General features: G+C 69.2%; 1 protein-coding gene across 2 annotated transcripts; it reads left to right on the top strand.

Moving 5' to 3' along the window:
- Window positions 1-900: 900 nt before the first annotated feature.
- On the top strand, window positions 901-23620 carry ASIC4 (acid sensing ion channel subunit family member 4). Of its 2 annotated transcripts, none has more exons than XM_080600615.1 (10): window positions 901-2238; window positions 19424-19568; window positions 19674-19801; window positions 20000-20159; window positions 20337-20393; window positions 20482-20635; window positions 21037-21128; window positions 21332-21411; window positions 21563-21667; window positions 21852-23620. In XM_080600615.1, the coding sequence occupies exons 1-10, from the start codon at window positions 1663-1665 to the stop codon at window positions 21969-21971; spliced, it is 1617 nt and encodes a 538-aa protein (XP_080456741.1). In that variant the 5' UTR covers window positions 901-1662; the 3' UTR covers window positions 21972-23620. The 2 variants fall into 2 exon arrangements, with proteins under 2 accessions (XP_080456741.1, XP_080456742.1); XM_080600616.1 differs by lacking the exon at window positions 901-2238 and adding an exon at window positions 18681-19277.
- Window positions 23621-23691: the final 71 nt, after the last annotated feature.

Here is a 23691-nt window from a genome sequence, read left to right as displayed (position 1 = left end):
GGTGGGCTGGGGGCAAGGGGTTGGCACGTGCACGCCGCATCCCATGGGCAGGGGGAAGCAGGCGGCCGGGGCCGTGCGTGCTCCCCGCCGGAGGCAGCCTATCATGCTGTATTGACCCGCACTGGAGGCAGGAACATGTGTGCCATGCACGGATCGATGGGAAGATTGAAGATGCGTGTGCGCTCGCCGGACGACTGGGGAAAGCTTTGCCGTTGGCACCGGCAGCGCAGTGAAGGTCACGCTGACCTGCGGCGCAGTCCCCGGGGAGAGGCGAGGCCGCTGCCGAGCTGCTGGGGGGGGTCTCACTGCCTGTGCTCCCGGACCCCGGCCTTCCCCATCGGGCACGCACCTCCCCGGCAAGAGCCGCATCTCCTGGGGGGGCTGCCTGGTGGAGACAGGGAAGCGGTGGGGAAACTGAGGCAGGGACACCACGGTGCCGTGCGGGGGAGCGGCCGGACCCTGGTGCCGGTGCCCCCCAACCTCACCCCGGCCCCCAGCCCACCGAGAAGCACAGGCAGAGCCCCTCCAGCTGCGGGCAGGACGGGGCAGGAGGAGGCCGGGGGTGCCGGGGGTGCTGCGGGGAAGCCCGGCGGCTCCCCGTCCCGGGGCTCGGCGCCTGCCGCGTTGGGGCGCAGCGGGCCGTGGCAGGGAGGCGGTTAACGGCCAGGGAGCCGCCGAGGCAGGAGGAGTCCGCGGGCGGGCGAGCAGGAGGGGGCCGCCGGGCGAGCTGCCCGCAGGCTGCCCGCCCCCGCCGAGCCGCCCCGAGCCGCGCCGAGCCGAGCCGCGCCGTGCCGAGCCGAGCCGAGCCGCGCTGCCCCGGGGCGCACGGGCCGGGGCGAGGCGCACAGCGCGGCGGCGGCGGCGGCGGCTGCGGCGGCGGGGGGCAGGCACCGTGCCCCGCCCGCCTCGGCACGGCACGGCACGGCACGGCACGGCACGGCACGGCACGGCACGGCACGGCACGGCGCGGCCACGGCATCGCACGGCACGGCGCGGCGCGGCTCGGCATCGCACGGCTTGGCTTGGCGCGGCACGGCTCGGCACCGCTCGGCGCGGCTCGGTTCCGCTCGGCTCGGCACGGCTCGGCACGGCGCGGCTCGGCACGGCTCCGGCAGGTCCCGAGCCATTCAAACAAGTGGCTCCGGCAGCACTTGGGAGCCGGGGCTGGAGAGAGGGCGCAGAGCGGCTCCCCCTGCCCCGGAGGCGCCGGGCCCTTCACACTGCCTCTTTCTCTGGCGCTCGCTCTTTATTTGACGATGAAATAATGTTGACATGTCTTGAATTATTAAGTATTCCCTGGATTTTATTAGCACATGATGCCTAAATGCTGCCTGTATCTGCCGGGGTCTTAACCAGAGAGGAGCGAAGGAGAGAGGCAGAGACACAGAGCGAGGGAGAGGAGAGAGAGGGGTTTTTGACAGCTGTATTTGTGCTGATAAGCGAAGGCACAAGGAGACGATCGACTAGTGAGACAAGAGGGAAGCGGCGGCTCGGAGCTGCTGAGAGGGGCTGCGCTTCCCTCCCGAGACGGCTCGGCCCTCCCGGCGCCGTGCTGGGGCTTGGGGGGGACCCGAGCCCCCTCCCAGCGCCTGGCCGGGCTCTCGGCCGGTGCCCGTGCCGGGGGGCAGCCCGCTGGCTGGGCACGCCGGCCGCGCGGGGCAGATGCCGATTGAGATCGTGTGTAAAATCAAATTTGCCGAGGAGGATGAGAAGCAGAAGGAGAAAGAAGAAGGGGACAAGGAGAGCCTGATCGAGGAGCCCGCGCGGCCCCGCTCCCGGGACCTGGCCGCCTTCGCCAGCGCCAGCACGCTGCACGGCCTGGGGCACATCTGCCGCTCGGGGCGGCTGGGCGTGCGCCAGACCCTCTGGGCGCTCGCCTTCCTGGCCTCGCTCGCCTTCTTCCTCTACCAGGCGGCCAAGTCGGCGCTGCTCTACCTGGAGCACCCCCACGTCATGGCCTTGGACGAGGAGGCCATCCGCGAGATGGTCTTCCCCGCCATCACCATCTGCAACATCAACCGCTACCGCCACTCGGCGCTCACCGACGCCGACATCTTCCACCTGGCCAACATGACCGGGCTGCCCCCCAAGGACCGCGACGGCCACAAGGCCACGGACCTGCTCTACCCCGACCCCGACATGGCCGACATCGTCAACCGCACCGGCCACCAGCTCGACGACATGCTCAAGAGCTGCAACTTCAGCGGCGAGAACTGCTCCTCCCGGGATTTCACTGTGGTGAGTGCGCAGCCGGCCCGGCTCCCCCGGGGACCCCGCCGGCGCGGGGGGCTCTGACCCCGCCGTGCCTCGCCGCAGCGGGGCTCCCCGGCTCGCTCCGGCTGCTGAAGTTTTGCACCTCTCCGTGTTCGAGTTTCTCTCCAAGTTTCACACGGAGAGAGAGAGAGGATCCTCCGTGGGAGCTCTCTGCTGCAGGACCGTGCTGCCGGCAGCTCCGGGGCTGCAGGAGGGGGTCGTGGGCAGGAGCGGGGGCGGATGGGGGAGCGGGGCGCAGCAGTCCCTGGGGTGGGCGAGCAGCGGGAAGGGGAAAAGCAGTGGCACGGAGCCCTGCTCCAGCCTCTCTTCACCGCGGGCCGAGCTGCTCCGTTGCAGGGCGTTTTGCACAGCGAGAGCGGAATGGGGGGGCCGGGACCCCTTTGCACGTAGGAGAGCCCTCCTGCCTTCGGGGGTGGGCACTGGGATGTGTGTGAATGAGGGAGGCTGTCAGCATTGCACACTTGTGTGTGTGTGCAAATGCACGTGCCCAGCGCCCCCAGAGGGTCTGCTCTGGGGCACGGCCATGTCCAGGTGCCCTGGGGGCCACCCCCCACAGCTGGGGGTCCCCAGCCCCCCGGCAGCACCGTGCCCACCCAGGCAGCGAGCTCCCAGCCGGGCACCGCGACTGTGCGGCTCTGGCTAACGTTGAGCCTGGAATCACAAATCCCCGCTGTGGTTTGGGGAAATAAATGTGCTGAACGGGCGGAATACCTGATGGGACCCCTTTCAGCCCGTAATGACTCTGGAAATGAGCCGCCTCTCTCCTCCGGCTGCCAGGGGCTGCTGCTCTGCTTGCTCGCTGCGCTCCCCAGAGCAGCGCTGCCAGCCGGAGCCCGCTGCGTGCCGGGGAGGGGGATGCGATACGGGGGGCTGCGCAGTCTGCTGAGGGGAGAGGAGGCTCCGTGGAGCTGGAAATGGCTGATGCAGCACGTCCTGCTTCACTTTGTGCCCGTCGCTACAAAGCCTGCTCTCGTGCAGGGTGCTGTTTCGGGGGGGGGGGTGCTGCAGGGGGGCTGCCCTGTGCTGGGGTGCCGTGGGGAGCGCCTGCCTGCGGTGGGGTGGGGAGGAGCGGGGGGCAGCAGGGGGGACCCCCCTCCTCCTGGGGTTTTGCTGGGCTCTGTGCCTGCTGTATCCGAGCTGCCCGAGTTTGGGTGCCGGGGGGAAGTGCGATCCGGCGGGGAGAGCGCAGGGAGCCCCAGTGCTGGGCAATCCCGCACGTGGCATGTGGGGCTCAGCCACGCGGGCCGGTGGGAAGGTGGTGAGCCCAGCATCGTGCCGGGTAGCAGCATGGCACGGCAGTGGGATTTGGGCTGGGTACAAGCTTGCCAGAGCATGGACATGCATGGGGACAGTCACCGGGACTGTCCGGTGTGCCGTCCCCGTGTGCTGGAGCAGGCTTCAGGCAGGGGGTGTCCGGACGGGGAGCCCAGAGCTTGAGGCACCCGGAGCGCTCAGCAGGCAGGGCTGTCCCCGCCGCCTCTCGCTGGCCACTTTTCCTGATGCACCTGGAGCAAAAGGGCGATTTTGGGGCAGAATAAGGTGCAAGGCACGGGCTTGGGAAGGGGAGGGGAAGGCAGGAGCAGAGGGGAGGGATTCGGCAGCCTCTCTGTGCCGCACAGCACGTCCCAAAGCCGTGCCAGGCAGTGGCGGGACCTGCCGAGGCAGCGCACCATTTGCATCTGGAGCCTGCTGCTCCCGTTCCCCGAGCCCAATCTGTCCCCTGTGCCTCCTCCTGGGGATGACTCAAACACGGTGCGAGCAGCTTGGCGGGCACGGGTGAGTCCCAGCCGCCACGTGTGGGCTTGGGAGTGCCGTGCCTGCCAGCTGTGGCCCCGGTGCAGGAGCACCCGGTGCTGCGCCGCACCCCGCCGCCACACCGAGCTCCTGGCCCTGGGTGCCCCGCGCGCCTTTCTGCTCGCAAGGCTCCTGTAAGCCCACCGCAGCGGGTGCCTCTGCGAGGGTCCCAGCAGGGATGGAGGGCTCGCAGGGCTCGCAGCGCCGGGAGCAGAGGTTGTGTCCCCGGGGAAGGCAAGGAAGGGAGGTTTTCCCTTGCAGCTCCCCGGAGCTGTGCTTACAGGGGTGCCGGCGTCGATCCTCTGCTCTGTGCGCACGGTGGGCTTCACCCGGAGGCCACAAGCGTGACGGCCCGTGGGTGGCCGTGGGCAGCCTGCCCGCCGGGGCCAGCAGCGCTGCCGAGCCGGAGCGTGGAGCTCGCAGCCGGTGAGCACAGGATAAATAGCTCGCGCGGGTCCTTTAAGTAAGCGCCGCGAGTGGTAAATGATCTTCCCCTATTTAACGTCACAAATCCTCATTCTTTATGGGATAGCAAATTAAGAAACTATGGGGAGAAAAATCCCCAGCGTAAGCATCTTCCGTGTAATAAAGCCCGGCTGGGCTGTAAATCTCCCCAGGCGGCAGGGACAGCACCGAGCCGCAGCGAGGCTCCCCTGCAGCCTGCTGACAAATGTGCCCCGTGCGCAGGCTGCCGGGAACCCCGGGCAGAGCCCTTTCCTACCCCTCTGCATCCCTTACCGGGGGGCAGCCCCATCCCCTGGGGTGCACTGCCCCGTGCCCACGGGCACGCTGCCCGCTGCCTGGGGCAGGGCGCCGGGGGCCGAGCCCGGCCGGGCGGGCGCAGCTGCAGCAGCGAGGGTGCGAGGCGTGCGGAGATGGTGCAGGGAATCAATAGCTTGCTTTCCGCGCCATTAAGCGGGAGGCGTCCCCGCGGGGCCGGGGCTCAGCTGCGGCAGGTGGCCCGCGGCCGCCCGGTAGCCCGCTGGCACCCAGCCCCGGGGCGATGCTGGCCACCCCTGGGTGCACGGCAGCAGTGGGGACAGCGGGGAGGCGGCTTTTTGGCAGGTCAGGGCAGGTGGTGGCCAGGCCAGGCAGGCAGGCAGGGGGCTGCAGGAGGGGCTGCGGGAGGTGGTCCCCCCCCCCAGGACAGCATCGTCACCCCACCTCCTCGCTGGCTCTGCTGGTGGTTGCGCTGGAGCCTCTCTCAAAACCACGTTCCCCCATCAAAAGCCTTTTGTTTGGGAGCCGCTGCTGCCGAGGCTGCTCCTGCGAGGGCTGGAGCTGGGGGGAGCGCAGAGGTTGCCCAGAGCTGGCAGCGGCCTCGGAGCTGGCACCGGCCCCGGCTCTCCCGGCAGGGCCCCCCCGGGACGTGGGCTGTGCGGGGCTCTCTGCGCCCTGTGCTGACCCCCAGAAGAAAACCCTACACCGGGTGGGCAGCGCCGGCTGCGTGCTGCTGGCGGTGGGGGGCCACAAAGCGCTGCGTGGGGCCGAGCCCTGCGGCCCCCCGGCGGGGAGGGCACTCCCCCAGCTGCCTCCTTCCCCCCTGCAATCAGCGCCGCTCCCGACGCGGGGACTCTCTCTGACCTTTCCGTCAGAGCCATGTTTAATAAATGTCGCATTTTCGGCCTGTTTTTACACCTGGGAAAAGCTGGGCTCGTTCCCCTCCGCCTGCCCCTGCCCCACCTGGTGCTGCCGCTTACCCAACGCGGCGCTCGGCCGCCCCATTTTGCCTCTTCGTGGTCTGTTCACCACGGGGAGCAGGGGGCTGGGGGCACGCGTTTCCCTTCCGCGCTGGCCCTGCAAGAGCCTCCTGCTCGCTGCAGCCCCCGAGCAGAGCTCGGGACCGGGCAGGATTTGTCACCGTGCCGTGCCGTGCCGTGCTGGCACGTCCCCGGGTCCGTGTCTCTGGTGGCACAGATGGGCTCTGGCTCCTCGTGCTCCCGTCCGCAGCGGCGGCGGTGGCTGTGGCGCGGTTACACATGAGCCGCCCGGGCACGGCTCGAGGCGCTGCTTGTGCCAGAAACCGGGGGACTTTAATGCAATTCGTTGCCATTTAATTTTACACAATTCCTGCTGCTTAATCCGCTGAGAAATGCTAATTTATACAATTCACGTCTAAAAATAAATGTCAGTCCAGCAGCTCCCAGCAGTGGGGAGCTGCTCCCCCCAGCCCCCGCCGGAGCCTCGTGCGGGGGACCCCAGCCTGGGGCACACCCCCGAGGCGCCCGGACCTTGGGGTGCAGCCACGGGGCTGGTGGATGTGGGGTGATCGGGGTGCCACGGCAGGACAGCGAGGGGCTGGCTGGTCCCACGGGTGTCGCCACACAGCCCCTCACCGCAGTGGGTGTCGGGGCTCCGTGGCAAGGAGATGCCGGGTGTCACGGTGGCTTGGCCTGCTTTTGGGATGGACTGGGAGGTGGGAGGTGTCTTTGGGGCCTGATTCCCGGGGCTTTCCCCAGGGAGGGCAGCCTGGCCCGGCGTGCAGCTGCAGCTGACAGCGCTCAAGGCGAGAGCCCTGGTGCCAAAGAGGCGCCCGGTGCCAGGGGCTGGCATGGGGACAACAGAGCTGTGTGTGCTGGGTCCGGCCGCGGGTCGGGACAGCCCCCGCGTAGCTGGTAGACATGAATATGTTGTAAGGCACCTTTAATTTATGTGGGAGCACAGAGAAACTCATACCCCATCTGCCTGGGCTGCCTGGATGCATCCTTACCTCCCTAAGGACGCAGGGGACGGGGAGAGGGTGGGATCCTGCCGGGAAGCGGAGCCGGGGTGGGGAAAATCCCGTTCTGATGCCCGTCCACGCGGGGTGGCACCAGCCCCGGTGGCAACGTGGGGACCGGGTCCCCAGGGCAGCGGGTGGGCTGCGAGGGCTGCGGGAGCCCACGGGCGGGGGAGCAGGGGCGCGGGGGCGGCGCGGCGGGGGAGCGGAGATGCTGGAGGAGCCGGCGGCTTTCCCACCGTCTCCCTGATTGAGATCGGATCACCGCGAGCATAAAAAAGCTCTCTTCATAATTATATTTAATGAATTGACTTTAAAAGCTCTTACACTCTTATCTGGGTAATTTAATATCACACACTTAATAAGCCTGTCTCCGATACGGGGGGGAGCCAGCGGCCACGACGCCCGCGCCTGGTGTGGCTCCCTGGGGACGCGGGACGTGCCGCGCAGCCGGCCCCACATGCGGGGCCGGGCAGATCGGGGGACACCGCTGTCCCCTGGGGCCAGGGCACCCCTGGGGGCTTGGTGCAGGGGCTGCAGGGCCATGGGGCTGGCTAGGGGCGAGGTGACTGCCTGTGGGGCTGGGGGGGCTCACGGGGTGCAGGAGGCTGGCTGGCGGGGACTCGGGGCACGGGGCAGGGCTGGCTGGGGTGCCAGCACTGGGCTCGGACACCGTGTGGCTGGCAGGGCAGTGCTGGGACCCTGTCCCCAGCGCCACTGTCACCCGTGGCAGGAGCCCTGTGGCCAGGAGGCGCTGGGGGCGGCCGCAGGGCAGAGCACACACCGTGGGCCCCCGGCGCCGTGATGCTGTTGGCTCCCCGTGTCCGTCCTGCTCTGGCACACCCAGGGCTCACTGAAACAAGGCAAGGGATCCCAGTGGCACAGCTGCTGTGGGGACAGCGGGGCAGGCATGGGGGCAGAGCCAGCCGGGGGGGGCAGGGAGGCAGACAGAGGGCTGCCGCTGACCCTGGTGTGCATGCACTCGTGCGGCACGTGGCCCCCCCCCAGCACCGCGAGCAGGAGGAGCAAATCCCCCGTGTGTTCCCAGGGACATGGCAGCCTCTGCAGCTCTGCCCCTTGGCCCTGTGCTACGGGCTGGGAACTGGGGGCTCCCCTGGGTGTGGGCATCGCTGCAGCCCCCAGCAGCCATCCCCAGCCCCCCTGGGGCCATGGGGGCTGCAGGTGCTTGTGGTGAGCCCAAGAGGAAACCTCTGCCACGTGGAGCCGGGCACCCTGGGGATCCCCGAGCCCCCAGCATCCCACAGCCACAGCGGGGGTGACAAAGCCACCAGCGGGGCTCGTGTCCCCACTCATCAGCACAGAGCTGCAGAGAGGCAGCAGATCCCTCCAGCCCAGCACCCTGTCCCAATACCCGCGCCCTCCGCTCCCGAACTCCCAGGTGACAGAGCACAGGGGGGGCACCTCCCAGCACCCCCCCCAGCCGTGCCCCACACGGGTCCCCACAGCCGGGACGGGACCGCCAGGGTGAGGAGGGCGAGGGCGCAGCGCTGGCACGCAGCTGCCCGTCCCCGTGCTGCCTGGCGGTGCCGGCTGCCGTGCCAGCGCGCGGTGCCAAGGCCGGGCGGGCTGCGGGGAGCCGCGTGCCAAGGCGGTGACGTGGGGGGGGACGCAGCTGCCACCTGGCCCTGCCTGGGGTGGCGGTCCCAAGGAGAGGGGTTCCCGGGCACCCCGCGGGCAGCCCGGGGCGCGGGGCCGGGTCTCCCTGCGCTGGAACAGGAGGTTTACAGAGCTGCGCTAAGTGACGCAAATGGTTGGAAGCCCATAAAGAGAGACGGTTTTATGTAAGACGACTATATAAAGCTCCGCTGTTCTGCCATTGATGAGATATAGGCCTTTATTTATAGAAGGCAATGTTTGCGGTGCGAGGGCTGAACGCCAGCCAGGGGCCCGCAGATAGGACGTCGAGTCATTTCACATGCAGCTGCCGTCGACAGTGTTCACACATTAAAGAAAAAAATTAACAAGTTTGCAGCCAGTCAGGTGGAAAAAACAATAATTGTCGAAAACCGTATTTCCCCCTTTTTCCAATAACAAATAGCTGAGGCGCTGCTGGGGAGGCTTGGGCTCGCTCGGCGCCTGCAAAGAGCCGGCTGAGGCTGCGGCACGGCCAGGAGGGGGGCAGTGGAGAAGGGGGGCGCACGCTGGGACCGTGGGGCTCCGGCTGGGCATCGCCCCCAGGGCACCGTGTCCCCTCCCTGCCCCGTGCTCGCTGTCCCCAGGGGCGCAGGCGGGCACGGCGTGGGGCTGAGGATGCTCTCTGCGCGGTGGCTGCAGACAAAGCCCTGCTCGCTGGGTTTCCCTGCCAGCATCTCCCCGCCTGCGCGCAGGGGGATGTGCCGAGGTTATTTCTTGGCCAGATGTGGCCGGGTTCTTGCTGGCGAGCGAGCAGCACGTCCCTGTGGTCAGAGCGCCCTGCCAAATTTCGTTTCATGCACGAAAGGAGGAAAAACTTCTCATGATTAATTGCGCAACAGGGGAGAACACGCAGCTCTCTAACCTGCTCCTTGCTGATCGCTGCCCTTTTCTTCCTCGCTGCAAGTGCAGCTGGGGAGAAGGGGGCGAGCTCTTCCCCAGGGCACGCTGTGCTGCACGGCCCCGGGGCTGCACGGGCAGCGAGCGGCGAGCTCGGCAGTGCGCAGCGAGGGCAGGAGGTGCTGAAACATCCCTTGCTGCCCTCCTAACCCCGCAAGGGGAGGGAAGCCAGGCAGGGCTTCACAGCAGGAGAGCAGTCAGGCTGGTGCTTGAGCCGCTTTCTTGCAGCTCCCTGCACATTGCTGCGGGCTGATGTCCGAGGCTGTCCCTTGCTTACGCTGCAAAACCTTCCCTCTGTGCACTGATCCGTGCCCTCGGTGTGCTGCGCCAGCGCGGCTGCGGGCAGGGCATCGCCTGCCCCCTCTGCGTGCTGCCGGCTTGCAGCAGGGAGAAGAGGAGCGGGGCCACGCGGCCAAGCTGGGGCACATCTGGGCTCTGTGCCTGCATGGCCGGTCCCCCACGGGCAGCACACATGGGTGGGGAGGGTCCTGGGCGCCCCGAGCTCTCCGTTCCCTCCCTGGGAGCGGATGCTCGCTGGGTGCTGAACGGCCATTAAGCGCCGGCTGAGCTTTGATGGAGTCAACAGGTTTTCTTCCAGCAGAACAAAAGGTTACCTTCTTGATTGCAGAGCCGGGAACGCAGGCAGAGGTGAAAAGCGAGGGCAGGAAAGGCAGAGGCCGGGAGAGCTGCGGGTGCCCTGTCCGCGTCGGGGAGCTCAGAGACGCCGCCGGCCGCGAGCCCGTGGGGTGTGCGGGGCCGGGGCCCCAGGGTGGGAGGGAGAGCTGGCACCAGCCTCATCAGCCAGAGTCCCTGATTAATCGCTAGCTGCCAGCCCTCCAGCCAGCAGCTCATTAGCGGTTTAATTCCCGGTGCCCATCGCGCTGGAGGGCCGCACGGCTCTGATTGAGCTGCTGGGACGGGCTGGGGATGCCCACCAGGGCCAGCAGAGCAGGCAGGGGCAGGCAGGAGCTGGGTGCCCCCGCAGAGCAGTGGGGCGTGCAGAAAGCTGGCCCGTCCTGGGCGCACAGGGGAGGGCACGGCCACGCGTCCCGGCTGCCAGGAGGGGGTTTGATGGGAGCAGCTCGGCCGCCTGCCCCCAAACCCTGCCCTCACTCCGGAGCTGCGATCTGTGCTATTTCTTCCCGGCCGGAGGAGGAAGGGGGCCGCGCCAGGGCCCCGGCGGGAGCAGGGAAGCGCCTCCATCTGTCTGCGGCGCTCAGCGGCTGGAGAGGCCAAGGTGGCCCGCGAGCGGGGCTGTCCCCAGGCCACCTCTGCACAGGAGGCAGGGCTGGCACGGCATCTGCGGCTGCCCCAGGCAGGGCAGGGAGCAGCCGCCTCCCTGGGGACCGAGGACACTATGCAAATCCGAGATGGATGCAAGCATTAATTATGTCCTGGCTGCTCGGCCACCGCTGTGGCTGCTCGTGCAGAGAAAAGGGGTTACACCGGTGGCATGTGCTCTGTGCCTGGCCTCTCTGTCCCCAGCTGGCTCTGTCACCCCGCCGTGCCCCGCGCTGCGCCGTGCCGGCCAGCCCTGCTCTGCCCGGCCCCAGGGAGGTGGATAGCAGGGGGAGCAGGAGGCAGGAGCGGTGCGGGCGCTGTCGAGCAGCCCGGCTCCGAGGTCCTGCTCATCAGAGAGTGTCTGCACATATATGTGCTAATTGCGGGCAGAGGTTCGCAGGCTGTTCCTGCCCTGCCGGCACGGTGCTGCTGTGCGAGGACAGGGCCGGATAAACCAGGGCTGCTTGGGCAGCTCTCCCTGCCCTGCCTCTCCACGGCCACCTGCCCATCCCCATCCCATCCCATCCCCATCCCATCCCATCCCATCCCATCCCATCCCATCCCATCCCATCCCATCCCGGCAGTGTGTGTGGTGCCATCCCTGGAGCCCCGGAATGTGCAGCAGTGACAGCCGCTCCATCCCCAAGTGATCCCCACCCTGATCTTATCGTGGTGGAGCTGCCTTGCAGAGGGAGTTTTTCTGCTCTGACCCCCCCGGCGCTGCTGCTGCTCCGACATCCTCTTTCCTTATCACCTGACATGACCTTAATTTACTCCCCAGGCTGATAGCACTCCGGGCTTCTCCTCCAGGAGCTGGATCTCAGCACCGTGCCCTGCCTCACCTGCTGCAGGACCTCTGCACAGGCGGCACAGGCGGCACCGAGCAGGGCACAAAGGGCTGCGCAGGGCAGGCAGCGCGGGGACACTGCCGCCAGCCCGGGCGGATTGAAATGCTGGCACCGACGACTTCTCTAGCCACGTTATCTCCCAAGCTTGGCAAATATTGGCGGAGGGGAGATTATTCAATAGCAAAGTTTGCAGATGGGAATCACGGCGTGTGATCCCGCGGGCTCCGTGCCGCAGCCCGCCTGCTCCGGAGCAGCCTCTGCTCTGTGGTGCTGAGCCTCGCGGGGGCACGGCACGGGGACAGGACGGGGCTGCTCTGGGCAGCATCCTGGGGGCTTTTCCCCTGTGCTGGTACCCAGCAAGGCACTGGTCCCAGCTTCCCTGCAGCTCCTATCCCACCCTGCAGCACCGGCGTACGTGTGTGCACCGTGCCGGGGACCCTGCGCAGCCCCACGCAGCCTCCAGCACGGCGGGGCTGAGCTTCCCCAGGCGTGGGCACCACCTGGAGCATCTCTTCCCGTGCTGGAGCCTGCACCCAGGTCCCCTCCCCGGGCAGCTTCTCCGTGTGGGTCCTGGTTGCCACCTGGGCTCCTTGGGGGCACCCTGCAGCCCCAGGAGGGGTGTCCCCCCCCCAGCACCCAGCCAGGCGGCTCCATCCATCGGCCCCCGCACCCAGGAGCGCGCGGGCTGGGGAAAGCCAGCCCCTATCATGTTTGTTCCATTGATTTAGTGCCGTGGAGAGGGTTTAATCAGCCTTTAGCCTGCACGCTCCAGCATTAAGAACAAATCCATTAGCCACGAGATAACCACAAAGGGTTGCGCTGAGGCTGGATGAGGTCCCAGCGCCTTCAAGATGCAAATTGGCAATCAAAGATCAAAGCCGTGCGGCTCCCTAATCTCTACTAAAAGGGCTCAGCTATTAACGAGCCCTTTCCCGCTGGGCTGTGATCACCCCACTTCACTCCTGTCCCGACGCGCGGCGCGTTGTGCCGTGCCCCTGGCCCCCGCGCTGACCCTGGGGACGAGGGTGCGGAGGGGACCCGGGCTGTTTGTTTGCGCCTTGCTGCCTGCGGCTCTGACACGCTGCTCTCAGATCTGTGCCGGCGCAGAGAGCGAAGCCCCAGGGAGCCGCTGGTCGGCGGGCAGAGGGGGCAAGAAGGGAGAGGGGCAGGGGCTGGGGTGGTGAGGGCTGCGCAGGGCTCGCGCAGAGACTTTGGGAGCGGGGGGGGTGCTGCCAGGTGGTTTCCTTCCCTCTGCTCGTGGATTTAGCCCTGGTGTGGCTGCACCAGGTGGCTCAGGTCAATCCCTGCCGGCCCCAGGGAAATCAGGGCTGGGGACGTGGCGGGGGGGCAGGCGGCAGGGCTTGGGCAGGGCGCCCTGGGGCCGCGTTCCCCTTTCTGGGGTATTCCTGCCCGTGCACGAGGCCCCGGCTCCCGCGCAGTGCCGAGGCCAGCTGCAGGGTGGGGGCTCCCATCACCGCCCCAGCACGCTGGAAGCCGTGAAGCCGTCGAGCTGTGACAGGAGCTGAGCTGCCAGCACCGTCAGCAGATCTCGGGCAGCACAGATGGGCTGCCAGCGCCGGGGCACGGCTCACCCGGGACCCTGGCGGAGAGGCACGCACCACTGCCCGGGTGCCAGCACAGCACTTCCAGCCCCGCGCAGGCCCCGATGTGCCTGGTCCAGCTCGGGGAGCAGCACCCACCCCGCAGCATCCCTCTGCACGGCGGGGCGCTCAGGAGGACCGGCGCAGGGAGAGGTTTGGGCTGGGGCTCGGTGCCGCCGGTGGCTCTGACAGCATCCCCGGGTGGCGGCACAGCCTTGCCGTCACCCCGCTGGGGGAGCAGGCAGCGAGGCGCTGGCAGCCTCTCAGCCGGGGTGACAATAAATCTTATCAGCGTAAACCCATCCGCAGGCAGCAGGATAACCCCTGTGACAACCCGGCCTCATCCGCACAGAGTCGGCGCTGCGGATTTACAGATAAATAACAATAAGGCTGGAGGGACCGGGCCTGTGCCGGCACCTGCGGGGTCCCGGGGGCACCCCGCGGCCACCCCTGCTCAGAGCCTCTCTGCCACCAGAGCACGTGTGCAGGGACAGAGACACATGTGATGCCGGCAGCGCATCCCCCGTGCCCTCACCCCGCTTTGGCCGGGCGGGGGGACGGTGCCAGCCGCGGGTGCCGTGCCAGCAGCGCGGCGGTGCCAGCCGGCGCGGATGCTGCGGCCGGGGGGGGCGGCGAGGTGTGCTGGCAGGAGCTGCTGCCCCGGGCTGGCCGCCCCAGCTCGGCTCCTGTGTTCGCTGGCGGTGCGGCCGCGCAGCCGTGGGAGCCGTAATGAGATGGAGCAGCAGAAGGACGGCGAGATAAGGCTGCCTGCGCTGCCCCAGCAGATTAAACGCTGGGATTAAGCAGGCGGTGCCAGCTCTGCTGCCTTTTTATCTCGCTGCTTCTCCCCTCTTATTCTCCCGCAGTCGATAGTGAACGGTCTCGGAGCTGTCAGCAAAGGAAATTGCTTGTTAACCCTTTGGGGACGGGCGCGGGGCTGCCTGCACGGCTGCTTTCAAAGAGGAGCGTTCCCCGGGGACGGCGCTGCCTGCACAGCGGGGCAGGCAGAGCAGTGGGGGCCGCGGTGCCTCCCCCCTGCGTCCCCAGCCCAGCGTCCCTGCTGCCCCGTGGTGGCCCCGTGGTCCCCATGGGGCTGCACGCAAAGGGGCTGGTGGTATTTAGGATCTGGTGCTGCCTCTCAGCCAAAAGCCACCAGCATCCAGTGGCGGGGGGGGGGGGGAGCAACGTCGTGGGGCGCATGGGGTGACAGCAGCCAGAGAGCGAGGCTTGCCCAGGTCTGGCCCCGCGGACCCCGGTGCCCCACTGGGCATCCTCGATGTTCCCTCCGGGCGCCGCTGGGAGCCCAGTACCCAAACCCCAGTTACTGCTCTGTGTGCGCGTGTTTTTGTTTGGTGTGCAGCAGCGAGGCTGGGCTGCAGCCCGTCACGGCGATTTTCCGCGGCTCGATGTGTGCTGTGTGCCCGGGGGCTGCGTGCGGGGGTGTCTGAGGATGCAAAACGGGCTGGGGAGCGCGGGAGGGGTGCGTGGAGCGCTGCTGGGCACAGGCCAAACCCGTGCCGGGGGCTGTACGAGCAGCAAAATCTCGCTCTCACCTGCCGTCGGTGCACCCCTCCCAGCCCCTCAGTGCCTCCGGCTCTGCCCCCACAGCTGCCCCCACCGTGGGGCAGAACCCCCCGGCGGCCAGCACCCAGCCACATGCTCAGCACCCCAGGGGGCTTGCAGGCTGCTGCCAGCAGCCGTCCAGCCCCGGGTGGGACGCTGCCCCACGGCTGCTGTGGGGTGGAAAGGTGCCCTGGGCAGCCGGGGCTGAGCGCGGCACGGCGCTGGAGCAGCTGCTGCGTGGGGCAGGCGGGCTGTGCCGGCGAGCAGAGCCTGAATTAGGAGAGGAAATGGGAGCGATTGGCACGCGCGGGCTGGCAGGAGGAACGCTGCGAGAGGATGGGATTGCTGTTTATAAATACATCAAGGGAGTAAACACAACGGAGGGAAGAGAGCTGTTTCAGCTGGGGGACAATGCTGGCGCGAGAACAAATGGTACAAACCGGCCGCGAATAAACTGAGGTTGGAAAGCAGGAGATCAGCGAGGTCCTGGGCCGGACTCCCCCCAGGAGGGGAAAGCGCAGCGCTGAGCTCGCCGAGCTGGCAGGGGCGGCCGTGTGCTGGCCCCGTGGGTCCACGCAGGTCCGGGTGCCCCAGCTCTGCCCCGCTGGCAGCACAGCCTGCAGCACAGCTGAGCACTTGGTATTCCAGCCGCGAGCCCGCTTGGCACCACCGGGGCTCCCACGTCTCCCTGCTGGCTCCGGGGACACGTCCGCGGGGCTCAGCTGGCACGGGCTGGCCCGGCACATCTGTGCGAGGAGGTGGCAGGAGGGGTGCAGCCCCCCCCGGGGCGTGCCCGTGGGTCGGGGGTATGGGAGGTGGGTTGGGATGCTGGGGGGCATGCGGAACATCCCATAGCGGAGCCCAGCTCAGTGCTGGAGGGCCCTGCCTGGGGACAAAGGTGTCCTGGGGACCCCGTGGGGGTGGCAGCCCCGGTGCAGGGCTGTGTCCTGCAGGAGCCGTCCCCGCTGCCAGCAGCAGCCCTGCGCGGGGCAAGGACGCGGTGCAGGGGGGCTGCGGGTTTGGGGGGGCGGTGGCACCGGTGCTGGAGCTGGGATGAAGCCAAACCGGCTCCAGTCCTCACCCCTCCGGGGAGCGGGGAAGGGAAATGGTGCGACCGTGCGTGAGAGGGACGTTTGCAGAGGCGAAAACATCCCACTGGCTCAGAAAATTGCTGCAGAATCGGGCTTGAAATGAGTTGAAATTGCTGAATCCAAGCGGATCTCATATCCCGGGCAGTTGCAATGCTGGCGTCAGCGCTGCGGCTTCCCTCCGTGGGCACCCAGGCGGGGGCTGTCAGCACCGCGCGGGGGGAGCGGGACGCCGGGGACACGGCCGGGGACTGGGGGGGGGGGGGGCTCCAGCAGGGCCTGGCCAGGGCTGGTTGCAGCGGGGGGGCGACAGCAGAGCGGGGGGCAGTGTCTGTGGGCACGGCATCACCCAGCCCTGCCCGTATCACCCCAGGACAAGCAGCACCCCGTGCCTCCAGCTCCGTGTGCTCACTCAGGGAGCATTGTTTGCAATGTGGGGGGCTGCAGCCCGTGCCCCAGCTGCTGCTGGGTTGCTGTACCCAAGGACACCCCCAGTCCCACTGGATGGGCATCGTACAGGGCTCTCCCCACCCCTGTCCCCATCATGCCCAGTGACATTTGTCGCCGGGGGGGCGCCCGCTCCTGCGTGGCATGCCCGTGCCCTGCCGGCTGCGTGTCGCAGCGGGGACATGGGACAGGAGCGCGTGTCCCAGGCGTGCAGGAGCCCCACGCGTGGTGCTGCAGCTCGTCTCCTTTGCATGCAAACACGCGGCTGGCAGCTTAGCGCGGCCTCTTGTCTCTGCAGAGCAATCAGGATTTGTCGCTGCTTGCAACGTTTAACGTCGTCTTCCAGAGGCTAAATACCGTGGGGAGCCGTGTAAGCCGCGGAAATACCTGCGTGAGCCGGGATCAGCCGGAGGCAGGCACAATGGGCTTGTAGCGGCGGGCATGGGGGGGCTCGGGCATGTGCGGGGTCGGCCCTGCTGCCCCCTGCCATGGGAAGCCCCGGTGCTGGTGGGTGGGCTGTGGGCAGGATGCTGGGAACCGGCACCCATGGGGTGCCCACACACAGGGGGCAGAAGGGGGGGCCCCATGGGGTGGGGGCAGCGGGGTCCCAGGGCTGTATGGGGCAGGGAAGGGGATCCTTCAGCCCCCTGGCAGCAGCGATCCCCAGCCGGGATCTGCCTGCCGCGGCGCCGGCAGCTATTTCTGTCAAGGTCAAAGTGTCTCCACGGCACAGAGCAGGGAAATGAGGAATCGTGTCGAGAAATTACCTCCCTAATGGGGTCTCCCCTGCGCGGGGATGCCGGTGTGTGGCAGCTGAGCGGGGAGGCCTGGAGGCGGTGCGGGAGCCCTGCCTCCCAGCCCCAAGGCCCACGGCACCCTTGGGTGCCCCGCGAGAGGAGCAGGGTGCCCAGGGGGCCGTGCCCCCAGCCGCCGTGCCCGGCAGGACACGTGCGCTCCATTCCACCCCGCGAGGCACTTTTCTGGGTCAGCTGCGGGGAAAAAAAAACATCTTCCAGAGCAGGCAGCCTCTCCCCTGCCCTCCCTCCTCCTCCTCCTCCTTTTCCTCCCGCGCTCCCTGTTACCTAATCGGGTTTGTCGTGCCGGAAAGCCGAAGCCCTTCAGGACTGCGCTGTGCTCTCGGCGGCGAGATTTCACAGCTGTCCTCGGCACCCCGGCAGCCGACAAGCGAGTAGCTCAGCTGGGCGCCGCGGGCACCCCTGCCCTCCCCGCGCGCCCCTGCGCCGTGGGGATGGAGATGGGGACGGGGACGGGGCCCCCCCCGCCACCCCAGCACCTCTCCCTCGCTGCCAGCCCCGGGCCGTGTCCCCAGGTGCCCTCTCCGCTGCGCCCTGTCCCCATCCCTCGCCCCTCCGCACGGTGACCGCGGCGCTGCCCGGCGGTGTGCGAGCCGCCAGGAGCTGGCAGCGAGCAGAGACCTGCCGCGTCCTGCGCCCGGGGGGGCTCCTCCTCCCTTCGCAGAAAACTGATATCGAAGCTGCCCCGGCGCGCCAGGCGCTGATGCTATCGGGCCGGCGGGCTCGGGCTCCCCGAGCCGCAATAAAACCCCGGCCAGCGGCTCCAGCAGCCCCCCCGCAGCCCTCCCGCAGCCCGGCGAGCTCCGGCTGCGCACCCCCCACCCCCACCCCGGGGGGGGACCGGGCACCGGGAGCCCGGCGGGGGGGCTCGGGCGCAGCCGGGGCCGGACGGAGCTGCCCAAAAGCGGGGCCCTGCTGCCCCCTGCTGGATCCCGGCCCTCCGGGCCCCCCCCCCCCGCTCCCCTCCCGGCGCTTTGAAGCCCCCCTGACGGGCAGCCGGGGCCCCGCCGCCGGCCCCGAGCCTTTGAGGAGCCGCCGGGGGTGCGCAGATGTCGCCGTCGTCGCCGTCGTCGCCGTCCCCCCCCCCCCCCCCGCCACCGCTGTGATCAGAGCCGCAGCCGGCACTTCAAAGCGCCCGCAGGGCTCCCACGCAGCAGCAGCCCCGCGGGGACGGGGTGGGGGCCCCCACGCTGCGGGGGTTTGGGGTACGGCACCGGGGAGCGGGGTACGCAGGAGGTGACCCCCCCCCCCCCCCCGGGCCTGGCCCCCAGCCCCGCAGCCGCTTTGCACCGCGTTGGGTGGGAGGTTTTGGGGGGGGCAGGCAGGGCTCTGGGGGGGCTGCGTGGCCCCGCAGCAACGGGCAGGGATGCTCCAGGGTGCAGCACCCCTGGGCGAGGGGCTCACATGGCACTGCTGGGTCAGGGCATCCCCGTGCTGGGGCTGCGGGGACCCCCTGCCTGGGGTAGCACGATGCCCCCCCCCCCCACCACCACCACCACCCCCGGCCCGGCTCGGGGAGGAATTTTCCACTCCCGAATCGAGGTTGGGGGAAGGCGTGCGTTTGCACCAGCCCCCTCCTCTCCCTCCCCTCGCCCGTCACAGCTCGGGAAGGCGCCTGCCACGTTCAGCTCCGGGAAGGTGCGGAGCAGAAAAAGCCTCCCGGGAGGGTAGACGGGGAGCGGGGAGCGGGCAGGAGCCCCCCCCCCCCCCCCAGCGCAGCGATGCCGCTGCCCCTCTCCTGCTGCCCCGCCGGAGAAGCCCTGGCACCGGCGCAGGGCGGCTTCCTGCGCGCCACCCGCATCCCCGGGCTGCACTACATGGGCACCCGGCCCCAGTCCCGCCTGCGCCGCCTCCTCTGGAGCCTGGCCTTCCTGGCCTCCGCCGGGCTGCTGGCCACCGGCGCCACCGACCGCCTGCGCCACCTGCTCTCGCGCCCCGTGCACACGCGGGCACGCCTGGCCCGGGCGCCCCAGCTCCGCTTCCCGGCCGTCACCCTCTGCAACCCCAACCGGGCGCGCTTCCTGCAGCTCACCAAGCCCGACCTCTACTCGGTGGGGCAGTGGCTGGGGCTCTCGCGGGAGGACCGCTCGCTGGTGCCCGAGCTGCTGGCCGTGCTGGGGGACGAGCGGCGCCGCTGGCTCACGCGCCTGGCCAACTACTCGCGCTTCCTGCCGCCCCGCCGCTCCGAGCGCACCATGCAGAGCTTCTTCCACCGCCTGGGCCACCAGATCGAGGACATGCTGGTGGAGTGCCGCTTCCAGGGCGAGCGCTGCGGCCCCCAGCACTTCGTCCCCGTGAGTCCCCGCCTTGGGTGCCCGGCACCGGCCTGCGCCCCAGGGGTCCTGCGGGACTGTAAAGGGGGGCCTGGACCTTATCCTGCTTGCAGAGCGCCCTGCCTGAGCTCTTCCCCATCCCTCACCCTCCCTCTCTCCATCCCCAGGTCTATACACGCTACGGCAAATGCTACACCTTCAACGGGGACCGGAGGAACCCGCGGGTCACCCGCCAGGGCGGCATGGGCAACGGGCTGGAGATCATGCTGGACATCCAGCAGGAGGAATACCTGCCCATCTGGAGGGAGACCAGTGAGTGGGGCTGCGGGCAGGGGCAGGGCGGGGGGTGCCGGGGTGCAGGGGCTGAGGGCTGTCCCCTGGGACCGGCTGCCCACGCTCCCCTTCCGTCCCCCGCAGACGAGACATCATTCGAAGCTGGCATCCGAGTCCAGATCCACAGCCAGGATGAGCCGCCCTACATCCATCAGCTGGGCTTCGGCGTTTCGCCTGGCTTCCAGACCTTCGTGTCCTGCCAGGAGCAGCGGGTAAGGCCAGCTCGGGGGGGCTGGCCGTATGGGGCCAAGCAGGGGGGGGCAGCGGGGTGGTGCCGTTCCTGGGGATGCCGCTTCGCCCCGTGCAGCCCCAACCTCTGCCGGGCAGCGCACCATGTCCCACAGCCCTGGGGATGCAGCCGGGCACCCAGCCCCGTGCGTCCCTGCAGCGACGCCCTCTCGCCCCGGCAGCTCACCTACCTGCCGCAGCCGTGGGGGAACTGCCGGGCCAGCGTGCAGGGGGAGCAGACGCTGCCCGGCTACGACACCTACAGCATCGCCGCCTGCCGCCTGCAGTGCGAGAAGGAGGCCGTGGTGCGGAGCTGCCACTGCCGCATGGTCCACATGCCAGGTGAGGGTCCTACCTACCCCTGCACCTTGCAGCCTGCACCCAAGGCTCACCCCCACCCCATCGCCCAGCCCCTGCCCAATCTGCCCCCCGTGCCCTACGGGGGATAGGGATATAGGGGAGCGAGCCCGGGATGGGGTGGCTCAGACTCCCACCCCCTGACCTGCAGCTTCCCCGCAGGCAACGAGTCCATCTGCTCTCCCAACGTGTACATCGAGTGTGCTGACCACACGCTGGGTAGGTGCAGGGCCGGGAGGGAGGTTGGGTGGCTCGGGGGGGGCTTTTTGGGGGGGGCGCAGCCGTGCCCAGCGGTGCGTGCCCCCAGACGCGGCGGTGGAGGACAGCCAGGAGCGCTGCAGCTGCCCCACGCCGTGCAACCTGACCCGCTACGGCAAGGAGATCTCCATGGTGCGCATCCCCAACAAGGGCTCGGCGCGCTACCTGGCCCGCAAGTACAACAAGAACGAGACCTACATTCGGTGAGCCGCCGGGGCTGGGGCTGGGCAGGGGGCTGGGGGGGCTCCCGGAGGCGTGCGGGGGTGGGGGACACTGGAAATCCGGGGGACCCCCACCCTGCTCCTGGCAGTTTGTGGTGCAGGTCCTGGCACGCACGGTCCCTGCAGCATCCTCTCCCCCGGGGGGTTGTGGTTAGGGGGGGGACACCATCTCCTTGGTGTCTTCCCAGCCTGCATGTCCCCACCCCGCAGTCCCACCCGGCCCAGGACGTGTCCCTTCTGTGTCCCCTCCACACCCAGGGCCCTGCGAACCCAGCCTATGTAACTCACAAGGGCCCTGGGAGCACACTGGGACGGGGTGGGTGGGAGGCTGGGGGAGGCTGGGGACAACGTGGGTGGTGACCGGCCCCACGGTGTCCCCACAGGGAGAACTTCCTGGTGCTGGACATCTTCTTCGAGGCGCTCAACTACGAGGCCATTGAGCAGAAGAAAGCCTACGACCTTGCCGGGCTTCTCGGTGACTCCCCAGCCTTCCCGCGGGACCCCTGCACAGCTGCCCGTCCCTTCCCCTGCGCACCCCTGCTCCCCCCGTCCTGCAGCCCCAGACCCCATCCCCACGCCGTCCCCCTCTGCCCTGCTGCCCTGGCACTGCCTTCCCTCCCCAGCCCAAGCGGGCTGTGCAGCAGCTGCCGGTGACCCTCTCTCCCCCCTCCTCCCCAGGGGACATCGGGGGACAGATGGGCCTGTTCATCGGCGCCAGCATCCTCACCATCCTGGAGATCCTGGACTACATCTACGAGGTGTGCTGAGCCCCCGGGGGCATGGCAAGGTGCCGAGCAGGGGCCGGGCTCCCCGGGGAGGGGGAGCCGCGCGTGGGTCCGTGCAGAGCGGGGTGCTCCCCCGGGGTGCCGGCTGCGCGTGGCTCTGGGGCTGACCCCCCTCCGCCCCCAGGTGATCCGTGACAGGGTGAGCCGCCTCCTGCGCCGCTCCAAGCCGCCCCTGAAGAAGCCCTCGGGCAGCATCGCCACGCTGGGGCTGGAGGAGCTCAAGGACCAGGTACCCTGCCGGGGTGGGCTGCGAGGGCAGGGACCTGGGCAGGGTCACCCCAGCCCCGTGGGGACGGGACGTTGCTCCCTAGAGCCAGGGGGCTTGGTGGCCTCAGGCTGCCGAGCTCTGGGACGGATGGGGAGAAGGGACGGGGGGGCGGGAGGACACCCCCCTGACGCTGCCATCCCCGCAGAGCCCCTGCGAGACGCTGGGCCGGCACGTGGAGGGCGCCTACAACGCGGGCATCCTGCCCAACCACCACCACCGCCACCACTACCCGCACCAGGGCGTCTTCGAGGACTTCGCCTGCTAGGCCAGCTGGGGACAGGGGGCGGCCAGCCCCCACCCCCTGCCGTCCCCTCCCCGCTGTCCTCACGGAGAGGGACCGCGGCACCGGGAACCGCCGCGCCGCTCGCCCCCGGCCGTGCCACCGGAGCCACCTGGGCACTGGCACCGCCGCGGCCCCCCAGCCCCTCCGTCCAGCCCCTCCGCTTGCCCCCGGCGTGCGGGGTCAGCCCTGTCTCAAGCACACGGTATGGGGGGGCCGCCCCCCATCCAGCAGCAAGAGCAGCCCCGGGCCCCCAGCTGCATGCCAGGGAGCAGAGGGGCCCCCGCGATGCAGAGCATGCGAGGGGGGAGCTGGGTTTCCCGCGAGCCCCTCCAGGCCCTTCCCTGCTGACCCCTCCTGGGGGGGTCTCTGCCCTGCCCCGTCCCCCCAGGGGAGGGCCGTGCCCGGACCACCGATCCCCTCCCAGGGAATGTCGCAGGGTCAGGGGCTCCCACCTGCAGTCACACCTGCATGGCACCACCCTGCCGCCCCTCCGGCCCCTGGCACCACCACCACTGTGACACCCCCACCAACATCTCCCCTCCTTCCCCAGCCCCACGCGGCCTCCCCCAGGGCTGCAGCCCCCCCCACCCCGTAGCCGCCCCCAGCCAGACCCCTGCACTGTGACCCCCCCCACACACTCCAGTGTTAGCCCCCAGCCCCGCAGACCCCTCTCCCCGCTCTCCTGCCCCAAACCCTCTCCTCCCAGTGCCCCCCAGCCCCCTCCAGCCTCTCCGCACCCGTGCATCGCCCAAAGCAGACTGTCCTCAGGCACAGCCACCCGGCACGGCCCGGGCGGCGCGGGGGCACCCGTCCTCGCTCCCCTGGCTGTCGCAGCTCTTTTGCACCGTGCACGTACCCACCCCTGCCATTTCCTCCCCCCCGGGTGCTGAGCACCCGCTGTGCCTCCTCCAGCCCGGACACAGTCAGGAGGGTGCTCCGTGCCCAGCACAGCCCGGGGGGGTGGCAGGACCCCATCAGGACCCCTCCCCGGTGACCCCTTCCTGTAGGACATCTCCTCCTCCCCCTCCACTGTAGCAGACACCAGCGCAGGGCAAACAGCCCCAAAATATCTCAGGAGGGGGGGGGCAGCTGGCAAAGCCCCCCTTGACACGCACACACGGCAAAGAGGGGGACCCGCGGCAGGAATTGGTGACATCGGGGGGAGATGGGGGCGTAGCCAGGCTGGGTCCCATCCCTAGTGCCCCAAAACCCGAGAGGGCACAGCCGTGCCATGGCCAAAGCCATAGATGCAGGAGGAGCCCCTCCACCGCAGCGGTGTGCCCTGGAGGGCGTCCTGGTCCCCATGGGGTGGCAACACACGTGGCGTGGGACCCCAGCCCCAGGGAACAGCCGCCCCACGCCCACCCCGTGCTCCTGCACCATCACCCGGCTGCAAGCAGAAGCGTCCCTGCAGCGATGCCAGGCGTCAGCCAGGGCCGTGCCAGGCCCCCCACCCAGCCCCACGCGGGCAGGAGGGTGCCTGGGTGCCGGGTGCAGGATGCGGCCCCCTCCCTGCCAGCGGGAGCGAGCCCCGGGCAGGGCGGGCACGGGCACGGCGGCGGGAGGTGACCGTCGGTGATGCGCGTCACTGTTTTATAGATGTACAAAAGCTCCCTAATAAAGAGGCACAAGTAGGTCCAGAGCTGCCTGCGTGGCTGGGGTGGGTGGGGGGGCGCGGAGGTGTGGGGATCCTCATGCATTC

The sequence above is a fragment of the Anser brachyrhynchus genome (assembly GCF_964034855.1).
Source record: "Anser brachyrhynchus genome assembly, chromosome: 7".
Taxonomy (NCBI): domain Eukaryota; kingdom Metazoa; phylum Chordata; class Aves; order Anseriformes; family Anatidae; genus Anser; species Anser brachyrhynchus.
The sequence above is the reverse complement of the archived record's forward strand: the minus strand, read 5'-3'. Positions and strand labels throughout refer to the sequence as shown.